The sequence below is a fragment of the Pteronotus mesoamericanus genome, unplaced genomic scaffold (genome assembly GCF_021234165.1).
Source record: "Pteronotus mesoamericanus isolate MK-2021 breed Mesoamerican mustached bat unplaced genomic scaffold, CSHL_Meso_final contig_98, whole genome shotgun sequence".
Taxonomy (NCBI): Eukaryota; Metazoa; Chordata; class Mammalia; order Chiroptera; family Mormoopidae; genus Pteronotus; species Pteronotus mesoamericanus.
This window is the reverse complement of record NW_026555295.1, coordinates 7,837,040-7,862,987: the sequence shown is the minus strand read 5'-3', so window position 1 is coordinate 7,862,987 and position 25,948 is coordinate 7,837,040. Positions and strand designations below refer to the sequence as shown.

The 25,948-nt window shown below is 32.7% G+C and overlaps 1 protein-coding gene across 6 annotated transcripts in view; it reads left to right on the top strand.

The window, feature by feature from the left end:
• The window catches only part of EHBP1 (EH domain binding protein 1), a 359,207-nt gene that overhangs the window by 127,955 nt on the left and 205,304 nt on the right, over nt 1-25,948 (top strand). For 3 of the 6 annotated variants that reach the window (XM_054586908.1, XM_054586911.1, XM_054586907.1), the window contains exons 6-10: nt 3,730-3,911; nt 6,723-6,862; nt 16,909-17,013; nt 17,647-17,769; nt 21,264-21,504. In XM_054586908.1, coding sequence (XP_054442883.1) covers nt 3,730-3,911; nt 6,723-6,862; nt 16,909-17,013; nt 17,647-17,769; nt 21,264-21,504 — 791 coding nt within the window. The remainder of the gene's footprint in view (nt 1-3,729; nt 3,912-6,722; nt 6,863-16,908; nt 17,014-17,646; nt 17,770-21,263; nt 21,505-25,948) is intronic. The other 3 variants (XM_054586913.1, XM_054586912.1, XM_054586910.1) reach the window with 1 other exon arrangement.

The window sequence follows — 25,948 nt, the reverse complement described above, 5'->3', positions numbered from 1 at the left end:
AGACTATTTCTAATATTATAATAAACTAAGTCTAATGACCCATAAATATTAATAGTATTATTTGTTAAGGACCTGCTATATGCTAAATGCTATATTAGGTATTCTTGTATGTTGTTCCAAAAATTTCTTTAGGATGTATTTCTAGGATAGGAATTGCTGAGTTGTAAGGTATGCATGTGTTCAACTTTACAAGGTAATGTAAAATTGCCCTCCAAAGTGGCTGAATCAATTGGAATTCTCTCTTGCAGTGTAAAAAAGTTTGCATTGCTCTTATTAACACTTGGTTTCACCCACCATTTTAAAATATTTGCCAGCCTGAGAGTGTGAAACAGGTTCACATACATGAAAAAATATGCCAAAGATAAGGCAATCAGTGAATAAGTCTTGGTGCCACATACAGTAGGCTGGATTTCAAAGAAATGGAAATATGTAGGTTAATTCTTTTTTCATAACAGTGAAAAGTTATTTAAAAATGAGAGGTTTCTTAAGTAAGATAATGTTATATAAGAACTTCCTTATGGTGAAGTATTTCTGAAAGTGTGATTTTAGATTAAGTTGATCAGAATCATCTGGTAGTAGTGGGTTGTGAGAGAGAGAGAGAGAGAGAGAGAGACAGAGAGCGAGAGAGAGAGACAGAGACAGAGGGAGCGTGAGCGAACATGAGAGGGTTGGGATGGTTGTAGTGAGGGGAAGTACTTAGTATTTTTACAAGTGCAGGGCCCATCTCTAGTTTTAGTAATTTAGGATCTCTGGGAGTGGTATATAGGCATCTAAATTTTTAACAAGCTCTCCTAGTTTTAATTTTGTTCTTTAATAAAACTTAAAGTTTAAGAAAACAGCTTTAGGGCTTTTGAAGTAATTCCCTAAATACTGCTCGGATCACATACAAACAAACAAATGTATAAACATGGGATCAGAGGCAGAAACGTAGTTTTACACGTACTTGTGTGTAGCCGCTTCTTATTGACTCTTATCATCTAACTTCCTTTCTCTGAGTTCCTCTTAACTATTTTTCTCTTGTTTCTGTCCTCTTGTCTAACCTATGTGTGAAATAAAATAGCACGTAGCACCAACAACAGTAATTCTCTCTAAACTTTCTCTGCTTGGCTGACCCTTATTCCTTTAAAGAGGACTGTAAGATGCAAAACATACTCATATAGCAATACAACCAGTTAATTCATTCTTCTTTATAGAACTATTGATAGTAATGATACCAAACTTGAGTGGGTAACAATTTAGACTCAATGATTATAAAAAGTGAAAACTCATGGAGTTGGGGGTTAGAGCTGTGAAAGATCCTCATATTTTTCTCATTACTGTTCTTTTTAAGTGTACTTACAATGAGATAGCTAATTTCAGGAGGACAACAATGTCTGACCTAGGCGAAGAATGAGTAGAAACACCCTTCAGACTCCTTTTCCCAAGGACACAGACTTTGGTGAGACCCTGTGTTAATATTGGGAATAGATGTTGTAGACTCAAAAGAGCTCTGTACTGCTTACCTGCCCATACTTTATAAATAGCTGTTTTCATTGTTGCTGAGCAAGCTATAGCTTTTAATTAAGTAGTATAGCTAATGATATTTAGAACTTAGTACTAAGGAATAGTACTTAGTACTTAGTAAAAGGAATATTTTACTTCCTTTTTGCAAGAGACACCAGTTTACCAAGTACTTAAAAATTCCTGGAGTTCAGCAGAAAACCTTTTCTACATAATTTTTTATCTAAAAAATAAAATCAATAGAATATTAATCATAAAAACTCTAGATTTTTCAGGAATCATCAACTGGGCTTTCGAAATTATGTGCATTTCCACATTATCCTAATTTTTATAGTTTGATTATTTGGTTATAAATTTAAATAATTACTACTAAGGGATCAATGCCATTCTTTCTAAAATAGATGTCTAATAAAATCTGAAAATAATATGTGGCCCTTTGTATGTAATGCTTTCAAAGCAGAAACTTTAAGTCCCGTATTATATGTAGAAGTTGTTAGCTATTCTAAAGGTACAATAAGAGATTATTGTGCATATCAGTGTAATAAATTGATACTCCCTGATTGTACTTTTTCATTTTGCACATTGTCAGAACCTTGGACCTTAATCTTATTCTTTGATTGACAGTAGCGACCAGGGAAAGAACACATATATTGTTTGAGGTAGTCACATCTGTTCAACTTGATTCAGTAGAGGGTATTTGCATATTCTTAAGTATTTCTTCTGAGAGAGCTTAAATCCTCCTCCTCAAGTGCTTGATGCATTTTTGAAATTCATTCATAAGGCATCTACATGCACTAATAGTTCTGTATAATATTGCTGCGCTTAATCTGACAGATAAGACCACATTTTAAAACAAGGTATTCTTTAGGGACGCTACATTACATTTTTACTTGTTCTGCTGGCAGAAATGTCAATTTTTTTTTAAGAAGACTGTTTCAGTGTGCTGATTAAATTAGTGTATCTTAATTTTAGACAAGTTTGTCAATCATGGGAAAAATGAAGATTTATTAAATAATTCAAATGTTAATGGTAGTTTTTTCTGCCTTGTTTAGAAAACTGAGTAATTTTATAGAAAACCATTGTAGAGCTTGAATGGAATTGCTTAGTCTCCTTATTTTCTAGGGCGGCTCAAGTTTACTGACTTATTCAAGGTCATGTAGTTTTGAAATTAGGCCTTATTTTAGGTCTAAACTTTCAGACCAGTAAACTGTAAGGAATGCTAGTATATAACTTCTGGTTTACATTAATGATGGTATATGACCTCTGATTTACATTATGTACAAATTGTCCTACTTCTAAAATTTCCCCTTGCCATTAGAACACATAGTCAGGAATTGTTATGTTCTACTCATTATAACATTTATCCAGAATTGACACCATATATTCTTCTTACTTAATGCCCAATTATTGTTTTGCTATTCTGTTATCAGTGTTCTTCTAGGCTATTATTCTGTAAAGGATAATTTTGAAACATGATAGTTTATTAATGGACTGTTAAAACCTTCAATGGCAAATAGGTTTCATTTTGTGTTCTGATGAATTGGCAACAGCTATGTAGAGAAGAATTTTAAAATCTGCTGGGGTTGCTTAGCAGTGTCTGCCCCTGGCATAAGATAAGAGAAACCAACTGTTCTTCCTTGGTATATGTGATCTTAGGAAAGAGCGAGAACTATAGACTGGAGTGATTAGAAAAGGCCCTGGGAAGAAATAAGGCTCAAAGTATGAGATAGATAGAATTCAGACTTTGTAGACAGGAGGAGGTAGAATGCCACCAAGGCTAGGTGTTTTATAAAAAATTGTAGGTGTTCAAAAGGTTTACTGTAACTTAATTTTATATTTATATTATAATATAAATAGGTTAATTATAAATAACTAAAGGAAGGAAAATAGTTACTGAGAACTTTGATATCTATACCTGTGCTTTTCATAGGAACCCTGAAGACTTTCTATGCTAGTTTGCATTCTTTACTTTTCCTTCCCCGAGTTATTGAGGGTTGTTCCAGTCTTCCTGTTTCTCTTCATAGACCAGCTCTCTCCAATTTTGTAATCTGCCTTAAATATATAATAGTTGTGATATAACCTCATCACAATTTGATTTCATTATTGTGTTATAGGAATTCATTGAGGAAGGAAGTATGGTTATTTAATCATATTATTGAAATTGTATTTTTAAATATTTATCTATAAAACAAATAACTCCAAATTACATAATTATTTTTTATCTTTCAGGAATCCCTTTCTGGTCGAAGGAAAGCTCTTGCTACTAGCAGCATCAACATGAAACAGTATGCAAGTCCTATGCCAACTCAGACTGATGTCAAGTTAAAATTCAAGCCATTGTCTAAAAAAGTTGTATCTGCCACTCTCCAGTTTTCATTGTCTTGCATTTTCCTTCGGGAAGGAAAAGCCACGTAAGTTTCTTTTGTCACAAAAGCTGCTTCAGAGTGTTTTAAAACACATTAGGTAAATAGCTTTTGACTCAGTAAATTGGCAACAGTTGAGAATATCCCACCACATACCAAACATTCTTGCCATTCTTTGTTTCAGAGGCTGGATCAAATGAACTCCTTGTTATTTATAGCCTTTTGACTGTAGAGAATGAACAATAATATAAAAGTGATTTAAGCTAGTTTCAAGCTATAAATTCAGTATTATGGAATATGATAAATGTTTGTTTTATATTTTAGTGTCTTCAGTGTAAGTGATTGTACTCTGAAATACAGACTGTTCAATTTGTGAGACTGATTCAGCCGAGATGTGAGAGGAACCCAAAATGAAAAGTTTAGGATAAGAGTGATGAATGAATTAAAGGAACTTTTACTAATTTATGTTCTTTGGCTCAGCCTTCCAAAAATTGTATAGCAAGGTACAGTTAGATGCACTTTGTTATAATCACTATCCTTTTCAAAAATCACTTCTAAAGCACAGAATAGGCATTCACAAAGATAATTTCTGTGCCAAGTTCTAGTTGCTGAAAAGACTAACATTGTAACTGGATAAAATGAGGTGAACATAACTAGAAGAGATAAGAAAAAAATAACATTCATTCTGGTTTTGCATATTGTCAAGTCATAGCTAAGTACATGAAAGGGTTAGTTATCTCTTTGAAGTGGAAGATTCAGGGAAAGGAGAAATGCAAACTCTATGCCTAGACTTAAAAGGTGAGGGGAAGAAGGCAGCTATAAACATTTTAGTACAATCTAAATCACAGTTCTGAATGTATTTGACCTAGTGAAATATGATTACTAAAATTGGTCATGTCTACTTGACTGATTAGACTGAATTCTGTGCGTCAGTCAAAATTAGATGTTTGGCACTTATCTGTTGGGCAGCAAATGACTTGGTAGATAACAGTAAGCCTCTTCTCTGGAAAGTTGGCTTCTAAGTGAGTGTGGCAGAGAGACAGTACAGAATGGAAGCAATTAGTCTTTCATCTCAGGACCTTAAATTGTACACTTAAATGTTGAGAAATTAAATAAAGACCTTACCCTGAAGTCCAAGCCAAAATGAAAGGTAAGAAAACAGGAAGAAGAGAGAAAACAAAATCAGAGAAGATCCTTTGAAGGTGGACTTCTTATACTGGAATAAAACAGTAAGTGAATCATCATCATTCACAGGAATATGGGTGAGAGGAAATTCAGTCAAACCAAGTGTCTCAGTTTAAGTGAAGAATTCTCTCAAACACTCTAAATTCCCTCTCTACTTTCTCTTTCCTTGCCTCCTTAGGTTTCCCAAAGAAAAATGTTCAGGGTTAAAATATGAGGAAGTTAAAGAGATAAAATTAAGCAAGTCAGCATTTTAAGAATAATGTTATATCTTGAAATTATCCCTCATTGATAAGTGAACAATTTGTAAGGCATTCATGTAATGTAACACAACTTTTTTTGTTCATACAGATTTTGTGTTACTACTTTATTTTAAAAGGGGAAATGATATTAACTCTAAGCTTATGTGAGATAAATGCAAAGAGTTTTCAAAAACCAGTGGTCTTCAAAGTCATATTATATTTTGAAAAGTGAATATTAACAAGTATTATAAAAAGAACAATTTTTTTTACTGTATTGTGCTAAGAAAATGAGAAACTTTTAATTTGGCTTTCCAAGCTTTGAGGAAGTATGCCTGATTGAAATTTAGTTTGTATATGACATGTTAGAAGTATGTTTCATTCACTGTAGTTTGTTTGAAATTTAAGGTAAAAGTTATAGATCAAGAAAATGTAAATTATTTGATAGAGTGTTTAATGTAATTTCTTTTTATTTCTATTCATATCCTAATGTAATTAATATTTTAAATACTTTAATATAAAAACATTTTTATACTTTATCTACTATGTGGTGTTTAACTTATAATCAATCCAGGTTCTTTCCCATCCTTTAATTCTTAAAAGGCTAGGCTTTGTCTTAAGAAACTTTTTATATTACATTAGTTTTTTTAACTTTTGGGGAGTTATATATAGCTCCTTTGAGAAAAATGTACCTTTAAACAAGATTTAAATATAATTTACAGGGTCTTAATACTTTTTTTCTCTCCAGTCCACAAAACCGAAAGTGTTCATGTACTTCAGATTAAGAATTTCTATTTTAATTCCTTATGAAAATTTAAATACTTTGAAGTCTAGATCTCATCTGATTTGCCAACTGTTTCACTGTTTTATGAAACGAGTTTTTGTTTCCAGACTTCATGGTTGAGAAACTATACTTTAATCCCATAAAGAAAATTTTAGTCTTTCATAGGTCTGCAGCACAGAATTAAAGTAACTCTTAACCAGTTAGTTTTTATTCCTGTTTGCTTTTTACTAATGAAACATGCTTTTAAAAAATTAATAAATGAGGGCCCTGGTCATGTAGTTCAGTTGGTTAGAGCCTTGTCCCAATTCACTAATGTTGCAGTTTTGATGTCTGGTCAGGGCACATAAAAGAATCAATCAATAGGTGCATAAATAAGGGGAACAACAAATTGATGTCTCTCTCTTGCGCTCTATCCCTCGTTCCCTTCCTCTCTCCCTTCCTCTTTTCTCTGTCTCTTCCCCTTTCTTCTATTTAAAATCAATATATTTAAAAAAATTAAAACTAATAAATGGGTATTGAGATTTTTCAGTATTGTATAACTGTGTAAAAGACTTATTAACATATGGAAAAGGAGTATATTATTTTCTTAAACAATTCTTTTTCAGTCAATGTCCTTTAATGAACTGTGTATTATATTATAAATCATTGATTTAGGGATGAAGACATGCAAAGTTTGGCTAGTTTGATGAGTATGAAGCAGGCTGACATTGGGAATTTAGATGACTTTGAAGAAGATAATGAAGAAGATGATGAGAGCAGAGTGAACCAAGAGGAAAAGGCAGCAAAAATTACAGGTTGGTTTTATGAACTTAAAGCTAAAAGTTTTGTTTTTTGTAAAGTTGAAAAACTCATTCTTGTTTCCCAGTAAAAAATCAATTTCGCTATCAAGGTACCTTTTTCTTCCTTAAGCCTTTCTAATAAAATATACCATTTAGCTCTCTAAAAACTTACCATGCTGCTAGTAATAACAGATTTCAGCAGTTTAAGATCAAGTATAATTTTAGTCAAGAAAGCATACAACCAGCCCTGGCTGGTATGGTTCAGTGGATTGAGCAACGGCCTGTGAACCAAAAGGTTCAACCGATTGATGTTTCTCTCCTTCTCTTTCTCCCTCCCTTCCCCTCTCCCCGAAAATAAATAAATAAAATCTTTTAAAAATAAAGCATGCAACTTTACTGGAACTACTAATTATAACATAAAGTAGCTTAAATATGTTCGTACTTATTTTGTCAGTGTATGAATGAACCCTCTGTAAGTAAAGAAATGAGAAGATGAATTAGCTATCTTCTCCTAGCTCATTGATATTTTATCCTATATCAAGAAGCTTCCATGCAATTATTCATTATAGTTTCATCAAACTGCTACCTAACCTCATTATATTAATTGGTCAATAATCCTATTAACAATTTGGTTATCACACATAAGGAACTGATGTTATTTCTTTATTATCTGAATAAAAATAAAGCACTAAATATATATACTCCTTTCAGCTAATAAATTCCTCTAAATTTCTGGATCAGTATTCCTTGACTTCTATCATTTATTCAGTTCTTAGTGATTTTCCCAAATTCATAGGGCACATTCTCATCCATCTCTTGGCTCTACCTCAATTCTTACTATTTATTATATGAGGAACGTCCATGATGATTACATAAATGACTCATTTAACTCCTTAGCCAAAAAGTTTCTTGACCTACTCAGCTTCAGTGATCTTCACTTCCACTCCACTTCTATAAATCTTTTGTAAGGAATTGCTCAAACTTATATGCAAAGACAGATGTTTTGTCCTGTGCAAATTTTATAAATTATTATTTTCTAATTTATGTTTGCCCTTTTGATTTCTTATTTAATCAAAGGGTGTTTAAAAGAGTATGTTTTATTGTGGGCTTTATTTATTTTTAGTTTCTTTGTAGTTTAATTTCATTCATACAAGATTCTGAAGCCTGTTAAATTTCAATTTTTAAAAAATGAGTTTTTCTTTGTAGTCTAGGTGTATTATCTATTTATGAAAGACAGAGAACTTCAATGTTAATTTAGTTCATAAAAATTTATTTTCTCATAGCTTCATTGTGGATTGTCATTTGATCAGTTTGCCCCATTTAATGTTTTTTCCTTGAAATTTTGCCTGATGTTGATATTTGTAACCCATACTTTCTTTATATTTATTTTTTATTGATGTATTTATTACATTTTTTAACCTATCTGTAAGCATTTCTCTTAGAAATAGTATTTCATTGATCTAACCTTTTAGTCCTTGCCCTTTAGTGGTTATGTTTCTTGGTAATTGACATACTTAATTCTGCTTACATTATTTATACTTTTTGGGGGGATTGTTAAATTATTTTTTCCTCATTACATTTTGCCGTTCTCAAATTTTATTTAAGCATTTTTTAATAGGGTAGCTTGGAAATTAAACATCCCATTTTCATTTTAGAGTATCAGCCTCTAAAATAAATAAGCCAAATAGATAAATGAATAAACCTGTATTTCTCTACTGACATTAAAAATAAAACATAATGTGTTGACTCACTTCGTATAAGATGAGAGGTTCAATATGACTCTCTGTTCTCTTTATTGAACCACTCCCTCTAACCTCTTCTGGCTATTATTTTTGTTTCAATAACATTTTGGGGTTATTTTTTTACAATAATAAATGCCGACATTTGCATTATGTTTATAATGATGCAACAATTATACAGTTCTTTTTAAAATGTCATGTCCTTCTTGTCTTTGAGTTCTTTGTTTTATTTGGCTAGTTGGAATAGTTCAAGAAGGTAGATTGGCGTTCTTCCCCTACTACCACCAGTGACCTTCTACCTGTCTTTCAAACTTTAATTGTATTGCCACACAGTCTGAGAATCCTTTCATGCCCACTCCTGCTTAAGCTTGACCACTCCATCCTTTATGCTAACACTGTGCCATTTACAAATGCAGGCATTTTCTTACAGCATGAGTTTTTATAATTCCAGTGGGATATAATTTCATCTTTTAATTAGAGGATACAGTTTGTTCTTTGGAGGTGGCATTTAGTTAAAACTAAATCCTAGTTAGGCACTAGTACCATAAGTAGGAATAAAAATCCCATACAGTAACAGAGGTGTCTGAAATATATTGTATTGTCTTGATCACAGTAATGAGAAAAAAAGGTAATGATAAGTTCTGTGCTAGTATTGAAAGGAAAAGGAAGGACATTATTTTTGAGCAAAATACAAATTTAATGAAGGCATTCAATAATAATTAGATTTTATAGCTAAACTCTTGTTTTAGTTCATCTGGTTTGCTATAACAAAATACAATAGACTGAATAGCTTATAAACAGCAGAAATTTTTTACAGTTCTGGGGGCTGGAAGTCTGAGATCAGGGTACCTGCATGATCAGGTGATGACCCTCTTCAGGCTCACATGTTCCTTATTGTTTTCCTTATATGGTGGAAGGTGTCAGGCTTGCTCTTTTGGGCCTATCCTGTAAGGGCATTGATCTCATTCATGAGGGCTTCATCCTTGTGACCTAATCACCTCCCAGAGGCTGCATCTCCTAATACTATCACATTGGGAATTAGGATTTCAGCATAAGAATTTTGAGGGGCAGAGGGGGACATACAAACATTCATCCTATAGCAACCATTATTGTTTAAACATACACATATACCTTATTTTCCAAAATTTTTGCTAAAGGAAGAACTTTATTTTAGGTAGCCCAAAATTCGCTGACCCTAATTGAAGAAATTGTTTTAATGCAGCTTGTAGTGATCCAAAATTTCTTTGAAATGCTACTATTGTTTATATATATATATTTTTCCCTATTTTATAAAGTACCATGTTCTGATGTTTTTTCATCTCTAGCTTCTAGCACATTGTCTAGAACATATTGAGAATTTAATATATGTTAACTGAAAGGCCATAAACGAATGAATAGGGTTTCCCTTTTCTATTGTAGCCCATATTAATCACTCTGGCTTATTCTCTTATTGCATTCATTTTTTCGTTTAATCATGAACTACCTTGTATAGGGTGAGGTGGTCCCATTTAATGGAAGGAATGTAATCTAGAGGGGACATATAATTCAAACTTTAAATAATTTAAGACTAGTTTTCCAGAAGTAATGAATATAAAATGTGTGTGTTAAGGGAGCTAAGGTACATGGGGACTGTGAGTGGTTAGATGTATGTTCTAAGTCAGTAAATCCACAATATTGTAACATATTTTTCCTTTGATACTGCATTTTTTCCCCCTGTATTTGCAGAGTACAGTCACTTAAATTAATAGAAGAGCATATTTTGGCAGTGGTTTGGCTTCCTTGGTTGCACTTTGTTTTATTTTGCACATGTAAATTCTACTGCAAAGCTATTAACTTTCAGGAATTTTTTTTAAGCATTAGGGTTAAAAATATATTAAAATTTAACAGCAGTAATGTTAAAATAATAGCTGAAAAGTAAACAGAAATGAATATTTTATAAACATGATACAAATAAAGTATGGTGGGTATTTTTATTTACCAGCTGAAGTGGCAATAACTTGAGCACAGTTTACATTCACTCCTCCTTCAGCTTTGAAATTGCTGACACAGTTTTTATAAAGGAAGGTATCATTATATTAAATTCTGCCTATATTATTGTAATTTAAATACATAAAATATAATAAAATTATATCAGTAAAATTACATGGGTATATTATTACCCAGCTAAGTTGCAAACTTCTTCAAGGAACAGATTGTTACAATTATTTTGTGTATTTCTTAGATCGACACCTCGAGGCCACTCATGTCAGTAATTTCTTATGGAGTATTGCTGTAAGTCAGTAGTAATTAACATACTATATATTCTGAAATTACAGCCTTTTCTAGAAGCTAAAAGTATATTCATGGTATTTATGCTTAGACTGATCAAAAATCTCTGCCCTCTTATGTATGAGGCAGAATTCACTGTTAACTAGAAACACTGGAACTGGCTTTTAGGCAGGAACCTTTTATTGAGATAAGTGTATCGATTCTTTCTACAGAAGTGCAGCAGGGGAATTTTGAATTGCAGTTGGAAACATCACTGAAATGTAGCAAGAGTGATAGACCTTGGAGTTAAAGAAACAAGCCCTTTTAATGAAAAGTTTACTTTCATAATATAAAATTTTATAATACTGTAGCAAATGTTAGGAATTATATATGGTTTCAAAACAATCTCTACCTTCATCTATATGGCAGCCTCACAGTGCTTGAACCAAAATTTGGTTATTTGATCATCTTTGGCGTACATGTTGAATATCTGAACAACAACAGGAGGAGAAAAGGGAAGTCTCCTGCACAAATGTTAAAGTCCTACTGAGTGCAACTCAGAAAATCAAGTTTAAGTGAAGCAGTTTATAGAAAAACATTTTCAGAGAAACCAGATATTATGAGACACCTGAAAGGCCCCTAGTATACTTGTAGTTGTTGCAAAGATAACCAAATATTCTCCTCAGACTTAAGTACACATTCAGACTCACATGACCTTAATCGGCCAAACTTAGCATTAGATTCACTTAGAAGGATATTGGACAGGAAACAGTGTGCCAGCAGAGCTTTTTTTTTTTTTTTTCCTGGAATTCTCACAGCAGCCCAAGCGCTGTTCTTTGACTCCTGTACTCACATGACAACTTAGGTACAAGGGGACAAGATCCACATAGTTAACAACAGCAATTACGTTAGAATCTTCATGATGCCCAAGGGCTGATATATTTTGTTACAGTTTAATAAGTATAATTTCCCAGGTCATTGTAAGGGACATGTCCAGTTATAAGTCTCCACAATCAGAAAAGCTCAAGCTGTGGCCTGCCATCGTGTGTATAACCCAGAGTCCTCCCATTCTGATGCAATTTATAAGTCAGGATTCATTTTTACTGTAAGTAATGTGCCTGGTGTTTGTCGGTCCTTTTCCTATATTGGTAAAATTAATTTTGGATGAGGAAGAGAGTGATATATTGGCTATATCTTCAAGGAACGTAATCCTGTCATGCAGGTGGTAATAGAAGCACTAGGAGCTAGAGTTGACTATGGTATGACCCAGCCTTCTGAGATGAAATGCCCTACTTGAATAGGGATAAGTAGAGCTCCCTCCTTTGATTAGAAGGTTCCTTAAAATAAACTTGGGACTCTGGTCAGAAAATACATGCATTAATTTGCTTCAGGTTTTTACTGGAATATCTACTCTCCAGTACCTAGAAGGCTAATACACAAAATCATAGGATTGCTGTGTACTCTATAAAGTAAAATAAAATAAAATAAAATAAAATAAAATAAAATAAAATAAAATAAAATAAAAGGCACCCTATTCTGGAGGTCTATGTACAAGATGAGAATTTTTGAAATTCTTCATCTGTTAGGTGTTAAGGTTAGGAAATAGGGTAGAAACAGAGAGATGGGTTGTTTCTGATTTTTTTGAGCTAAAAGGTTTATAAGGCACCACAGCTACCTCCTTTTTAAAACAGTTTGAGACCCTCAAATGAGAGATTGAAGACAGCAAGAATATCTATTCCCAGTGTTCAGATTCAAATGTGTGTCAACTCAGAGAATAGAAGAGGGAGAAGATACAAATTACAAATTTATCCTACTTTCTGTTTCACTCCTAAACTCTTAAGCTGCTTTGTTTGTAATAATGACTAGTGAACATTCTCTAACATCACCCTCAAGGCTCTGGGAGAAATCTGCAGATATGGGAGCCCATCTCACAGGGCCAGAATGGAAGTGAGAGATCTGAAGATGCTAGAAGCTCTCCAATATTTACTTAGAGTAAAAGCCAGGAGACAAATAATATTTTAAGTACCAATATGCATTTGCTGAGGATTTGTCCTAGGAATGCAAGGTTGGTTTAACATTTAACAGAATATAGGAGCAAAAGCATATTCGAATCTTAAAAGGAGCATTTGACAAAATTCAATACCAAGTTTCTCAGCAGTTTCATTATAAGGGAATGTCTTCATTTTGATAAAAGCATCTTTTTCAAACTACAGCTAACATCATACTTAGTGGTGAAACCCTGAACACTTTCCTCCTAAGACTGGGAATGAGGCAAGGATATTGGCTCTTACCACTTAAATTCAACATTGTTCTGGAGATCCTAGCAGGGCACAATACACAAGATTGATGTAGGAAAATCTGTATTTTTATATAGGAACAATTAACATTTAGGAAATGAAGTTAACAAAACAATTTCATATATAATAGAATTTAAATATAACAGACTAATTAGAAATAAATTTAACAAAAGGTATGGAAAAAACCTTTACGCTGAAAACAATACATTACTGAAGGTAATTTAAAAAGACCTTAATAAATGGAGAGAGTTTTTGTTCATAGATAAGAAGATTCAATATTGTTACTACATCACTTTTACCCATAGCCATCTATAGATTCAACTCAGTGCCATTCATAGTCCTACCATGCTTTTTTTAAAAGTAGAAATTGAAAAGCTAATTCTAAAATATATTTGGAAATGCAAAGGAGCAGAATAACCAAAAAGTCTTGAGAAAGAACAGAATTGTTATACTAATACTGCCTTACATCAAGATTTACTTAAAGCCATAATAATCAAGATAGTGTGGTATTGGCATGACAAACAGATTAATGAAAAATCCCATACTTTTTTGATAGATTACTTTTCAATAAAATTGCAGCATAATTTAGTGAAGAAAGCTTTTTCAACAAGTGATGCTGAAACACTCTGATGTCCTTAAGAAAAAATGAGTCTCAATTCCTATCTCGCAGCATACATAAACATTAATTTAAAATAAATTATAAACCTAAATATAAAAGCTAAAACAATAAATATGAAAAAAATGAAAAAAACATGTTTGTGACATAAGAAATTATAGCAATGAAAGAAAAACTTGATAAATTAGACTTAATTAAAATTAAAAACATTTTACTCATCAAAAGGGACCATTATGCAACTGTATCGGAATTTAACAGACTAGAAGAAAAATTCACAAAACATATATTTGACATATATAGTAGCCAGAATAGATTTTTAAAAAATTGCCCTATGACTCAGAAATAAAAAAGTACCTGTACTATTTTTAAGTGGGCAAGGATTTGAACATGTGGTATGCAAAGATATATCACTGTCCAGTGTTTGAAGCCACCAAATTTTGGGTAGGCTTAACATTTCTAGAGAAAAATGAAACATAGATATATGCATATGTGCACAGACACATAGACATAGATAGACATGTAGATAAAAATACTATTTCTATAATTTAAAAATAAGATATTATGTCTTTTTGCCTTTATAGACATAATGACAAGTATTATGGCTTGTACTTAGTCATATATACTGTCTAGCTATGCTAAAAACTGCTAGCTGTTAAAAGGTGAACATGACAGCTATTTAATTCCATTTTTTGAATGTTAAGTATGTGAGGAGAATATCTTGGGGTGGAAATTCCTACTAGACATTTGGAAATGCAAGCCTAGTACTCACTACATGTATCTGAGAATTATTTGTATTGGTTTAAGCCATAGGAGTAGATGAATTCTTCCAGGAAGAGCAGATTTGATGGGAGGGGTGTGGTGGTGGTAGAATGGGACCAAGTATGGGGTCTGAGGGAATAATAATATTTGAGAAGTAGAGGGAAGAAGAGTTACCATTAAAGGAGACCAAGACAGAACGACCAAAGAGATAGAGGGAGAACTAGGAGATACTAGCATCCTGAAAGGGGCAGAAGAATTTCAAGGAGGGAATTGTTAATTATGTTTATTCATACAGAAGTCAAGTATGATAAAAACTAAAAGGTGTCTGGTATGTTTGCCAGTTACAATGGTTACTTAAGTGAGAGAAGTTTCAGTAAGGGGTATGGATAAAGGCGGAGATAAAAGCAGATTGCATTGAGTTGAAGAATCCATGGTAGGAGAAATTGTAGAATACTGTTTTTAAGATATTTTCATATAAAGATTAAGAGAGACTGACTAAACTAGAAGGGGCTAATGGTTAAGAGACTTTTTTAAAATTTGGAAGCAACTTAATCATAATAATAAGCCATTAGTCTTCTTCATTAATTCAGAGGCAGGAGTTGAATATCCAAGGAGATACACTACTCGATGCTTACTATTCTATCTAAAGTTGGTCTCTTCCTCTGTTACAGTCCACTGTGTGATTGAAAATTACATAATTAAGCCCATTAATTGTATCTGTAAATCAAATATTTATAGGTCCAAGCCTGTGAGAAAAGTAACATCTTCGGGATCTTGATTTCTGTCAGGAAGTTGAAATGTTACTCTCTTAAAATGAGATATACCTGTACTGAATTTTGTTAGACCTTGGAAAAAAGAATGATAACCCTGCAAGATTTGCAGGTATCTTATAATTCCAAGCAATTTATTTTTTTTAACTCAACGACAGATTTTCCTAAGAGAAAAAAGCCACCTACTCTTTTTTGCCACTGCCCCCACCTCTCTTTTTTTATTCAGTGTGATAATCTCTGGTGGTCAATTTCTATCTTCTTTTGCCTTCCTAACTGTTAAGAAGAGTCTCAAATGATTTGACCCTTTGCTTCGATTGCCTGCCCCTTATTTAGTTTTCCTTCTCATTCTCACCAATGTGAAGCAAGTTCAAATTGACACACTGTTATGATGACTAAATGTGCTCACTACCAGTTTATTGCTCAATTTGAAGCACTGTTCAATTTGGGTAGAAATTTGTGCTATAAGATAGCATTATTAACATTTTGCAAACATGTAAATTTTTGGTGAAACAAGGCTTTAATAATAAAGTATTACATAAATATATTGGTCCAGGGAATTTTTTTGGTCAGGGTAGTATATTACTGGGATAGGGTCCCATTTAAAAACACTGGTAATACATTTTTTGTAAATCTTTTTTAATTTTTTAAACTTTTTTTTCTGATTATAAATGTAAACTCATTGACTATAGGAAAATTTTAAAAAACAGAAAAATTTACACCAAAACACCAAAGAAACACCAAATTTACAATTGCTATTTCTCATTTTCTTTCTTTCCCATTGAATGATCTGAATCTGTTTGGTTTGTTTTTCCTAATACCTAAGTTATTCCCAGGTTTTAACTTTGGAAACAGCAAGAATTAATTAGAATATTGTAGTGGACTCTTAAAATGTTTCTAAGCTAATTTTCACCCATTGAATCATAATTTTATATGTTCATATTTGTCCAAAATATATATAACTCATCTAAAAATTCTACTCGTGTACAAAATGAATTCGTATTTTAAGGCTTTTCTATCCCTGTCTTTTTTGTTCTGTCTCTTATTGGATAAGTTATAAGGTTTCCTAAAGCTCAAGAACTCAAGAGTTCCCTTAAAAGACAAATTCCTTAGAAAACAGGAGTAGAAAATAGTAACTACTGCCTGTTTTTCTTATTTTGTGCTGATTTTTTAAATTCTAGAATATGAACAAGTGCTTATTATGCTCATGATTCATGTAGATGTAATCTTAAAACCTTTAGTTTAAATTCAGAATATTATAAATAAATAGTACATACTTCCTGTGTTATCAGAGGATATTATTCTCTTTTTAATAAATGTGTTTAAGGCACTATTTTACAAATGCCAAATGTAGTTGCTGAAAGCCAATGTTAATCTGTTTTGTTATAATCTTTTGTGTTTGTTAACATAGTTGTTATATTACTAATATAAGTTTTAACGATAAAATGTTTTCTATCTTAAATGGTACAATAAAACTTTAAGTTAAATATGTCTGTTATAGTTCATCAGAATAAAATTCTCTTGATTAACCAAACATCCCCTCTCTTTGTCTTTTTGAGTAACAACAGCATGCTTCTATGGCTCTTTAATTAAATGTCCTTACCTTACATTTGTCTCGACTGGCTTCTGTTTACAGAAATTGTAAACCAATTGAATGCTCTGAGCAGCTTAGATGAAGATCAAGATGACTGCATAAAGCAAGCAAATATGCCTTCAGCTAAATCAGCCAGTTCCTCTGAAGGTCTAAGAGCTTTCTTCCTTTCTTTCTGCTTCTCATTGCCTGTATTTACTGTGACCTGCTACCTCTTGGCTTCTGTCTGTATTTAGCTGTCAGTTTTGTCTTTGTGCTTTTCCTTGAATGTTTTCTTTGCTAATTGGTAGTACACCAACAGGCAACAACATAACAGTACTTACTATCTTTAGCAAAGCCTTATATCAGTATTCTCATTAGGCAGTGATTTTTAAAACATCTTGTAAGATAATAAGTCATATAACATGGCAATATTTCTTCAGTTAGTGTGTATATATGTAATTATTTTTAAAAGTATTTTCTTAGATTAAACCCATTTGAATTATTTATATTTAGGTGAGAAGGATATTTCTAAGTCAGTACTTTTTTTATTAGATCACATTAAATTCAGTTGAAGGTTTCTAGTCTAGTTCATTATCATAAATTTTCAAGTTAATATGTTTGCTTCATTTTGTATGAAAATGTTGGTATGCTACAAAATACTTGAATGGCATTCTGCCTCAGGTAAAAATGCTTTATCTTACTATTTGCAGGTATTATTAGTGTAAATTTTTACAGTTTGAAAATTGCATAAATGATCAAAATTATGCTTTACTGTGAACTAACACATATGTTTATTTTCAGAGCTTATCAACAAACTTAACTTTTTGGATGAAGCAGAAAAGGACTTGGCCACTGTGAATTTAAATCCATTTGGTGATCCTGATGTAGCAGAATTAAATCCATTTGGAGATCCAGAGTCAGAAGGTAGCATGTGTTTTTTTTTCCCCCTGTATTTTTTAAGTCTTTATATGGTCAGATTTTCTGAAACTCTGAGGGCAGGAAGACATTTTTTTTAAAGACTCATAAAGTAATTTTTGCCCCTAAAGATAATATTATTGTGCTTTCAGTACCACTTACAGTTGCTCAGCAATTCTGGGTAGCTTCCGTTGAATTTTTAAAAAAAAAAGAAAGTCTTACATAGACATTTACTTGGGGCTTATTTTTAAATTCTGTGTTAATTTGATCAAACAGTAAAACTGTTGTTAGAGATAACATCGTTCTCCTATTGGATAAATTATAAGGTTTCCTAAAGCAAATACTCAAGAGTTCCCCTAAAAGACAAATTCCTTAGAAAACAGAAAAAAAAATAGTTGCCTGTTTTTCTTATTTTGTGTTGATTTTTTTATATTCTAGAACATGAACAAGTATTTTATCTAGTCTTATTAGTTTGGTGGACCAAGTGAGGTCAGGTTGTGGCACATATGATATTGACCTGGTGGGGTGGCTCCTCCCTCTAGACAACTCCTGTACCCTTACCATCAGAGTTTGGTGAGTCTGTCTACCTCCCATTCCATGGCTTTGGCTGAAAATTATAGCTAGTGGTGAGAGTAAATTGTACATGTGAATAACGGAGCAGAAAGAAGATTGAGAACTGCTGTTATGTATACAACATAATTGGAAGTAATAAACCCAGGTATTTTTTTCCCCTGGGTCATTTTTCTTATCAAGTAGTTTTGATCTCTTAAAGCCTAGATAAGAGCTGTTGAAGAAGTAAGACTTACGTTTAATTAAACTCTTTTTGCTCAAAGTAAATGCAAGAATGATTAACTACTGTTTACATCTTTTAGAGTGCTCTTTCTTAGGAAATCTTCATGAGCTTTAAAGAATTTTGCTGCCACCTGTCATGGTGAAAATGAGGTTTTAACTTCAGGATTCACTCTGTTAGAGCAATATTATTTTAGAACCCACTTCTCCTCTTCTTTTACTTTCGCCCTTCTTATCAGGTTGTAAATTAGTAAGTTTAAATTACAAGATTTTATTTTATTTGTGAGCTAATTATATTATGAATGTATTTTAAATCTTAACAGTTACAATAAGTCTTATAGGTAGTCTAGTTCAGCTGCCTATTTTCATAGATTAGGAGGCTGAGGCCACGAGGAATTCAGTGAGTTGAACAAGAAATGTAGGTAAATGGAGGTGGAGTTGTAGCTAAGATTTCTAATGAACTGTCTTCTTTTGACCATATAGCTTCTCTTTGATTGTGCATGCATTCTGAGTATATTGTTTTAAAAATATTACCAAGATATTTTGAGACATCAGTATTTGAACTTTCCATTCCAAAATCAAGGAAGTAATTTTTCTAAATATAGTGGGTCTCTTTTTTGAGGAATAGAAAGGAGTAGCAGATATCTCATAATACTGTATTTCTTTATAGAAGTTAGCCAACCTGATTCAGAATCTTTACTCATGCCCATACAGCCTAGAAAAAAAATTGACAACCAGTATTCTCTTTAAATATACATCTCTTAGGCTTTTTGGAATAAGTATTTTCTATTAGAGGAATACATGGTTTTCTGGAATTGATTTATTTTTATTGATTAAAAACTTGCATCCTCCGGTAACAAAATTATTTGGGGAAGATAAAAATGTGTTGCAACTGTGTAGTTGGATGATGATGATGATGATGATGATGATGATGATTGTGATTGCTTTCACAGCTTTAGTTCTCTTATACTCATGACGTTCAGTGCTTCATTCAGTGACCCCTTTAGAAAGTTACTAAGTGTACATGTTAGCTTTTATATGAAATAATCTTATCTTAAACCCTCTTTGTTGCCAATTCTGTCATTTTTAAATCTAGCTCTATAGCTTGAATACTTTCTTACTTTCAGTTTTGTAACTGATGAGTTTGCTTGGATCAATTTTTACAATTTTCCTGAGAGTGAAAATTAAAATTTTGTTTCCATTGACCAGTTTTGTCAGTTTAAGTGTTTTGAGACCTGATATTTAGTAATAAAAAATTCAGTAGGCGCAAACTTTGCTGCCTCTCTTCACCTCCTGAGGAAAAAAAATGCTTCATTTACCTTATTATAAAAATTGTAGTGATGTTAAGTTTAAACAGTGTCCTGGTCTTTCAAGAGTTACATAGTTACCGAGTCTCTTCTCTAGTATAAACTGTATTAAATTCATTTTAGTATTGATTTATTATGATTTTATGAATTCTCTTTCATACTTTATAATTGCTTCCCAATGATCTATGGAATTTTAATTCAGAGTTTTTATGTTTTATTTATTTTTTCAGTATAAAGACAAAGTATTCTGGGCTAAAATAGCTTGACTTTAAAATGGAAAAGTCATAAATACGTATCAGTCATGAGATTTTTATAATAATCATATTAAATTGTTTAAAATGTCACTTATGAAGCAATTGTTTTTGCTGAGAATTTCAATTAGAAATTTTCTGCCTCCCTCTCCTAGAATATTTTGTCAGAGTTGCATGGCATAATTAAAATTATTTTTAAACTATGATTATAGGCTCTCTTCATTTGGGGAAAATATTTTTAACAGCACAATCTATGATCAGATTTTGGACAGTTTTATTAGAAATTCTAGTTTTGTTTTAAAATGTTAAAAACATAAAAGAACAAGAAAAGGCTGGTATTAAGTACTTCACAAGTTGGAGGACATAATACCGTTGGTTGTGTACTTTTGTGCTGTGAATCAGTTTTATTTTTCAGAGTACTTTCATTTTCAAATTCAAATTCAAAATAATAAAATTTGGAGGACTTTGGTATAACATGTCTATCAACTTATTTGTGTGATTTTAATATAGCTCTTTCAACCTGAAAATTATGTTACTCCTTTGCATTATTAGAGTGTTGATCAGGTTCAGGTTATACTTTTTAAAAATTCAAACATCTCTTTAAATGCTCTGAAGATTTAAGATCTTGTAGAACACAAAACCTGACTTTGAAGGTTTTGTAAAAACAAATTGATACGTGAGTTTATTTTTGATACAGTCCAAAATGAATTTTTATATCCCTAAGTGGTTTTTGCTTGTATAAGTAACCAAAGACCATTTCATAATTTAATCCATTTTATATTCTCATAAAAGCATAAATTTCTTATTTATCAGTTTGAGATGGCAAGTTAGTATATTGAAATAAAATAGGCAATAATAGAATGTTATACCTATAAGACAGTTACAGTTGTCATATCATAATGCTAATATTATTAGAGACTCCAAAGGCATTCCAAAGGTGCCATTTTGGGGAGTGTCATTCCTGGAAAAGTAGACAAAGATCTTAGATACTACATTTTCTGAACTTAGCTCCTTGAAAATGTCCTAGTGCTTTGACTCTTTCAGCTTGATAGAGTTTACTAATTCAATGTAGAGTATTTCTGAAAACACTAAAAGTAGAAGAAAATTTCAGATGACATTAATTGAATTTATTTCATCTGTTTTTATTGTTTTATAGAACCAACTATTGAAACAGTTTCACCTAAAAAACCAGAGGAGTCTTTTTATAATAACAGCTATAATCCCATCAAAGAGGTACAGACTCCACAGTATTTAAACCCATTTGATGAGCCAGAAACCTTTGTAACTATAAAGGATTCTCCTCTCCAGTCTATAAAAAGAAAAAATATAAGACCTGTGGACATGAGCAAGTACCTCTATGCTGATAGTTCTAAAACTGAAGAGGAGGAGTTGGATGAGTAAGTATATTTCATTTTGCTGTTATCATTGGTCAGTCTGTATATTAACTATGGGATCCTTCTGTGTGAAACACCTTTAGATGGTAAAATGAGGTCTGTTGTATTATTAATATACAGTTTACAAGTTAGTATCTATCTCATCCTCATCTAAATTTTTATAATCTTGACTCTTATTCTCCCCACCTCCTGAGGAAATATATTTCTGGAATCTCTGGTTAGAATTTCTAAAGTGTCTTCCCATAGGAACTATGTTATAGATGGCACTTGGGTATTTTTAATTGATTACGGTATATATTATACTTCAGTTATGTTAAAGGTCTATTATGGGAACCAAGTAATCACGTATTGATTTGATGAGAAGGTATGTTCAAATGCCAAATAATGGTATCATAACAGTTATAAATTAGGAATTTCCATATATGTTGTTATTCTCACCCAACTGAAAAGTTTATTGACCACAGGCTCAATATAGTCAGTGTGATTAGGGCTGCCATTTTACTCTAGTCTAGAGTGAGGATAAGAAAAAGGTATATTCACATTGTGTTGTGTAGTTACACAGTGTACCTGCGTGGCTGCAGTCTGTGGCCCTGAGTGTATTAAAAAGCAGCAAGCAAAACTTCTGCTTAGTTCCATGATGGAGTTACACAGACTGGATATAACTTTTTGTCTTAAATAAAAAATTGAATAGTATATGAAATTACAGTTTCAACATTGGACACAAACGGCATAGGACAGTGATTCATGAGTGGACAGAAAGAAAGTAAGCCCTACAATTGTCCAAGCTTTATTTATAGGATTAGTAAACAAGTATGGTAAAATAACTATTATGAATATACCCCAGATATTCAAGAAGGTGGAAGAAAGCATGAACATGGAGAAGAAAATATTAGTGAACCTAAGGACATACATAGCAATAGAAACTTTCCAGATTGAAACACAGGGGGAAAAAATTAAGTAGAGGATTAGTGAGGTAACTTTAAGTGGACTAATGTAAGTGCAGCTAGAGTTCCAAAAGGAGAGAAAAGAGGATAAGGGAAGACAAAAAAAATATTTGAAGAAATAATGGCCAAAAGTTTTTAGAAATTAAAAAATAGTAGTAAACCTATGGGTCCAAGAAGCTGAGTAGACCCCAAATATAAGAAACTTGAGGAAAATCACTGCAAAGCTTTTAACAAAAACAATTCAAGTCAGAAGAAAGTAGGGTGATATTCTTAAAGTACTGAAAAGCAAAACAAAAAAAACCTATCAACACAAAACAACGCCCCCCGCCCCCAACACACACACAAATGGGTATACCCAAAAGCTGAGATAATCTATCACAATCAGACTTGCTTTGCAAAAAATGTTAAAAAGAAGCTCTTCAGGCAGGAAGAAAATGACACTAGTTGGAGACTTGGATCTGCACAAAGGAATGAAGAGCACAAAAAATGGCAAATATGTTAGTGTATATAAAATACTTGTCTTATTCTTTAAAATTTATTTTAAAGTTCTAATAATAAATTATTCTGTGTTTTATAACATGTCTAGAAAATGACAGTCTTAAAAATTGACAGTTATGCCCTGGCCAGGTGGCTCAGTTGGTTGGAATGTTACCTGGTACACTAAAAGCTTGTGGGTTTGATTCCTGTTTGGGGCACATACTAGAGGCAACCAATTGATGTTTCTCTCTCTCTCAAATTAATAAACATATGCTCAGGTGAGAATTAAAAAATAACAAAAAATTGACAATTATGACAATTTAGCATAAAGGCTGAGAGCAGGAAATGAAAGACTGCTGTTTTAAGCTTCTTAAACATGTTACTTGAAGATACACTTTTTTACAGATGACATAATTGTTTATGTAGAAAATCATAAGGAATCTTCAAAAATTTTACCTGAACGAAAAAGTGAAGTAGACAACACAATTACAAGATATGCAATCATTATACAGATTTAATTATATCTTCTTATAGTAATAATGGAAAATCAGAAATAGGAAAATTTAAAGGTTTTATTTATTTACTATTTGAGAGAGAGGAAGGGAGGGAGAGAAACATCAATGTGTGAGAGATACATCTGTCAGTTGCCTCTTATGCCCCCAGCTGGGGAACTGGCCTGCAGCCCAAGCATGTACCCTGACTGGGTATTGAACCGGCGACCTTTCAGTTTGGAGGCTGGCACTCAATCCACTGTGCCACACCAGCCAGGGAATAAATAGAAAAATTTAAAATACCATATACAAAAGTATAAAAAAGCCCTCAGGGATAAATTTGAAGAAAGTTGTGCAATAACTTTTTGCTGAAACCGACAAAACATTGCTGAGAGCAATTAAAGAAAGAAATCAAATGGACAGAAATACTATAGCCATGGATTCAAGTTGATCTATATACATTCAGTGCTATCCCAATCAAAATATTGACATACATTTTTGTAATAATTGATAAGCTAAATCTAAAATATATATAGAAATGCAAGATTCCTAGAAGAGTCAGAACAGTTTTGCAAAAGGACAATATTGGAGGACCTACAGTAATTGATTTCAAGACTCATTAACCAAGACATTGTGGTATTGTCTTAAAGGCAGACATACAGATGAAAGAGAATATGAAACTCTAGAAATAAATCCACACATATATTACCAATAGATTCTTTAAAATTTTTTTTTATTGTTCAAGTATAGTTGTCTCCATTTTCCCACCACTTTCCTCTGCCCCACCCACTCCTACCTCCCACCCTCAATCCTTCTCCACTTTGGCTTTGTCCACGGGTCCTTTATACATGTTTCTTGACTTAACCCTTCCACTTCTTTTCCCTTTTACCCCTCTCCCTCCTCCTCTCTGGTTACTGTCAGTTTGTTTTCTCTTTCGATGTTGCTGGTTATGTTTTCCTTGCTTGTTTGTTTTGTTGATTAGGTTCCACTTATAGGTGAGATCATACAGTATTTGTCTTTCACCGCCTGGATTATTTTGCTTATCTTAATGCTCTCCAGTTCCATCCAGGCTTTTGCGAAGGGTAGTAGCTCTTTCTTTCTTTCTTTCTGCTGCGTAGTATTCCATTGTGTAAATGTACCATAGTTTTCAGACCCACTCATTTACTATTGGGCACTTATGTTGCTTCCAATTCTTGGCTATTGTAAATTGTGCTGCTATGAACATTGAGGTGCATAGGTTCTTTTGAATTGGTGTTTCAGGATTCTAGGTGTATAATCCCAGCAGTGGAATGAATCGCTGAGTCAAAAGGCAGTTCCATTTTAAGCTTTTAGAGGAAATTCCAAACTTTTCTACAGTGGCTGCACCAGTCTGCATTCCCACCAACAGTGTACTAGGGCTCCCTTTTCTCCATAGCCTCGCCAGCACTTGTTGTTTGTTGATTTGTTTATGATGGCTACCGTGACCAGTGTGAAGTGGTATCTCATTGTGGTTTTAATTTGCATTTCTCTGATGGCTAGTGATGCTGAACATCTTTTCATATGTCTCTGGGCCCTCTGTATTTCCTCCTTGGAGAAGTGTCTGTTCAGGTCCTTTGCCCATTTTTTAACTGGGTTGTTTGTCTTCCTGGAGTGGAGTCGTGTGAGATCTTTATATATTTTGGTGATCATACCCCTGTCTGAGGTATCATTGGCAAATATATTTTCTGATATGGTTGGTTCCCTCTTCATTTTGCCAGTGTTTTCTTTAGCTGTGCAGAAGCTTCTTATTTTGATGAAGTCCTATTTCTTTATTCTTTCCTTTATGTCCCTTTCTCTATGGGACATAACAGTGCAAATACTGCTGCGTGGAATATCTGAGAGTTTCCTGCCTATGTTCTCCTCTAGCACTTTGATGGTGTTGTGACTTATATTTAAGTCTTTTATCCATCTTGATTTTATTTTTGTGTATGGTGTAAGTTGGTGGTTGAATTTGACTTTTTGCATGTAGCTCTCCAGATCTCCCAACACCATTTGTTGAAGAGGCAATTTTTATTCCATTTAATGCTTCTGCCCTCTTTGTCAAATATGAATTGACCATAGAGACATGGATATATTTCTGGGCTCTCTATTCTGTTCCATTGATCTATGAGTCTTTTCCTATGCGAGTACCAGACTACTTTGATTACAGTGTCCTTGTAATATAGTTTGACGTCAGGTATGGTGATCCCTCCTACTTTGTTCTTTCTCAAAATTGTTGTAGCTATTTGAGATCATTTATGGTCGCATATAAATATTGGAAATGTTTGTCCTCTGTCTGTGAAATATGTCATTGGTATTTTAATAGAGATTGCGTTAAATCTATAAATTGCTTTGGGTAGCATGGACATTTTGATGATGTTATTCTTCTAATACATGAACACGGAATATGCTTCCATTTATTTGTGTCTTCCTTAATTTCTTTCTTCAATGTCTTGTAGGTTTCTGAGTACAGGTCTTTTACTTCCTTGGTTAAGCTTATTCCTAGGTAGTTTTATTTTTCTTGTTGCTATAGCAAAT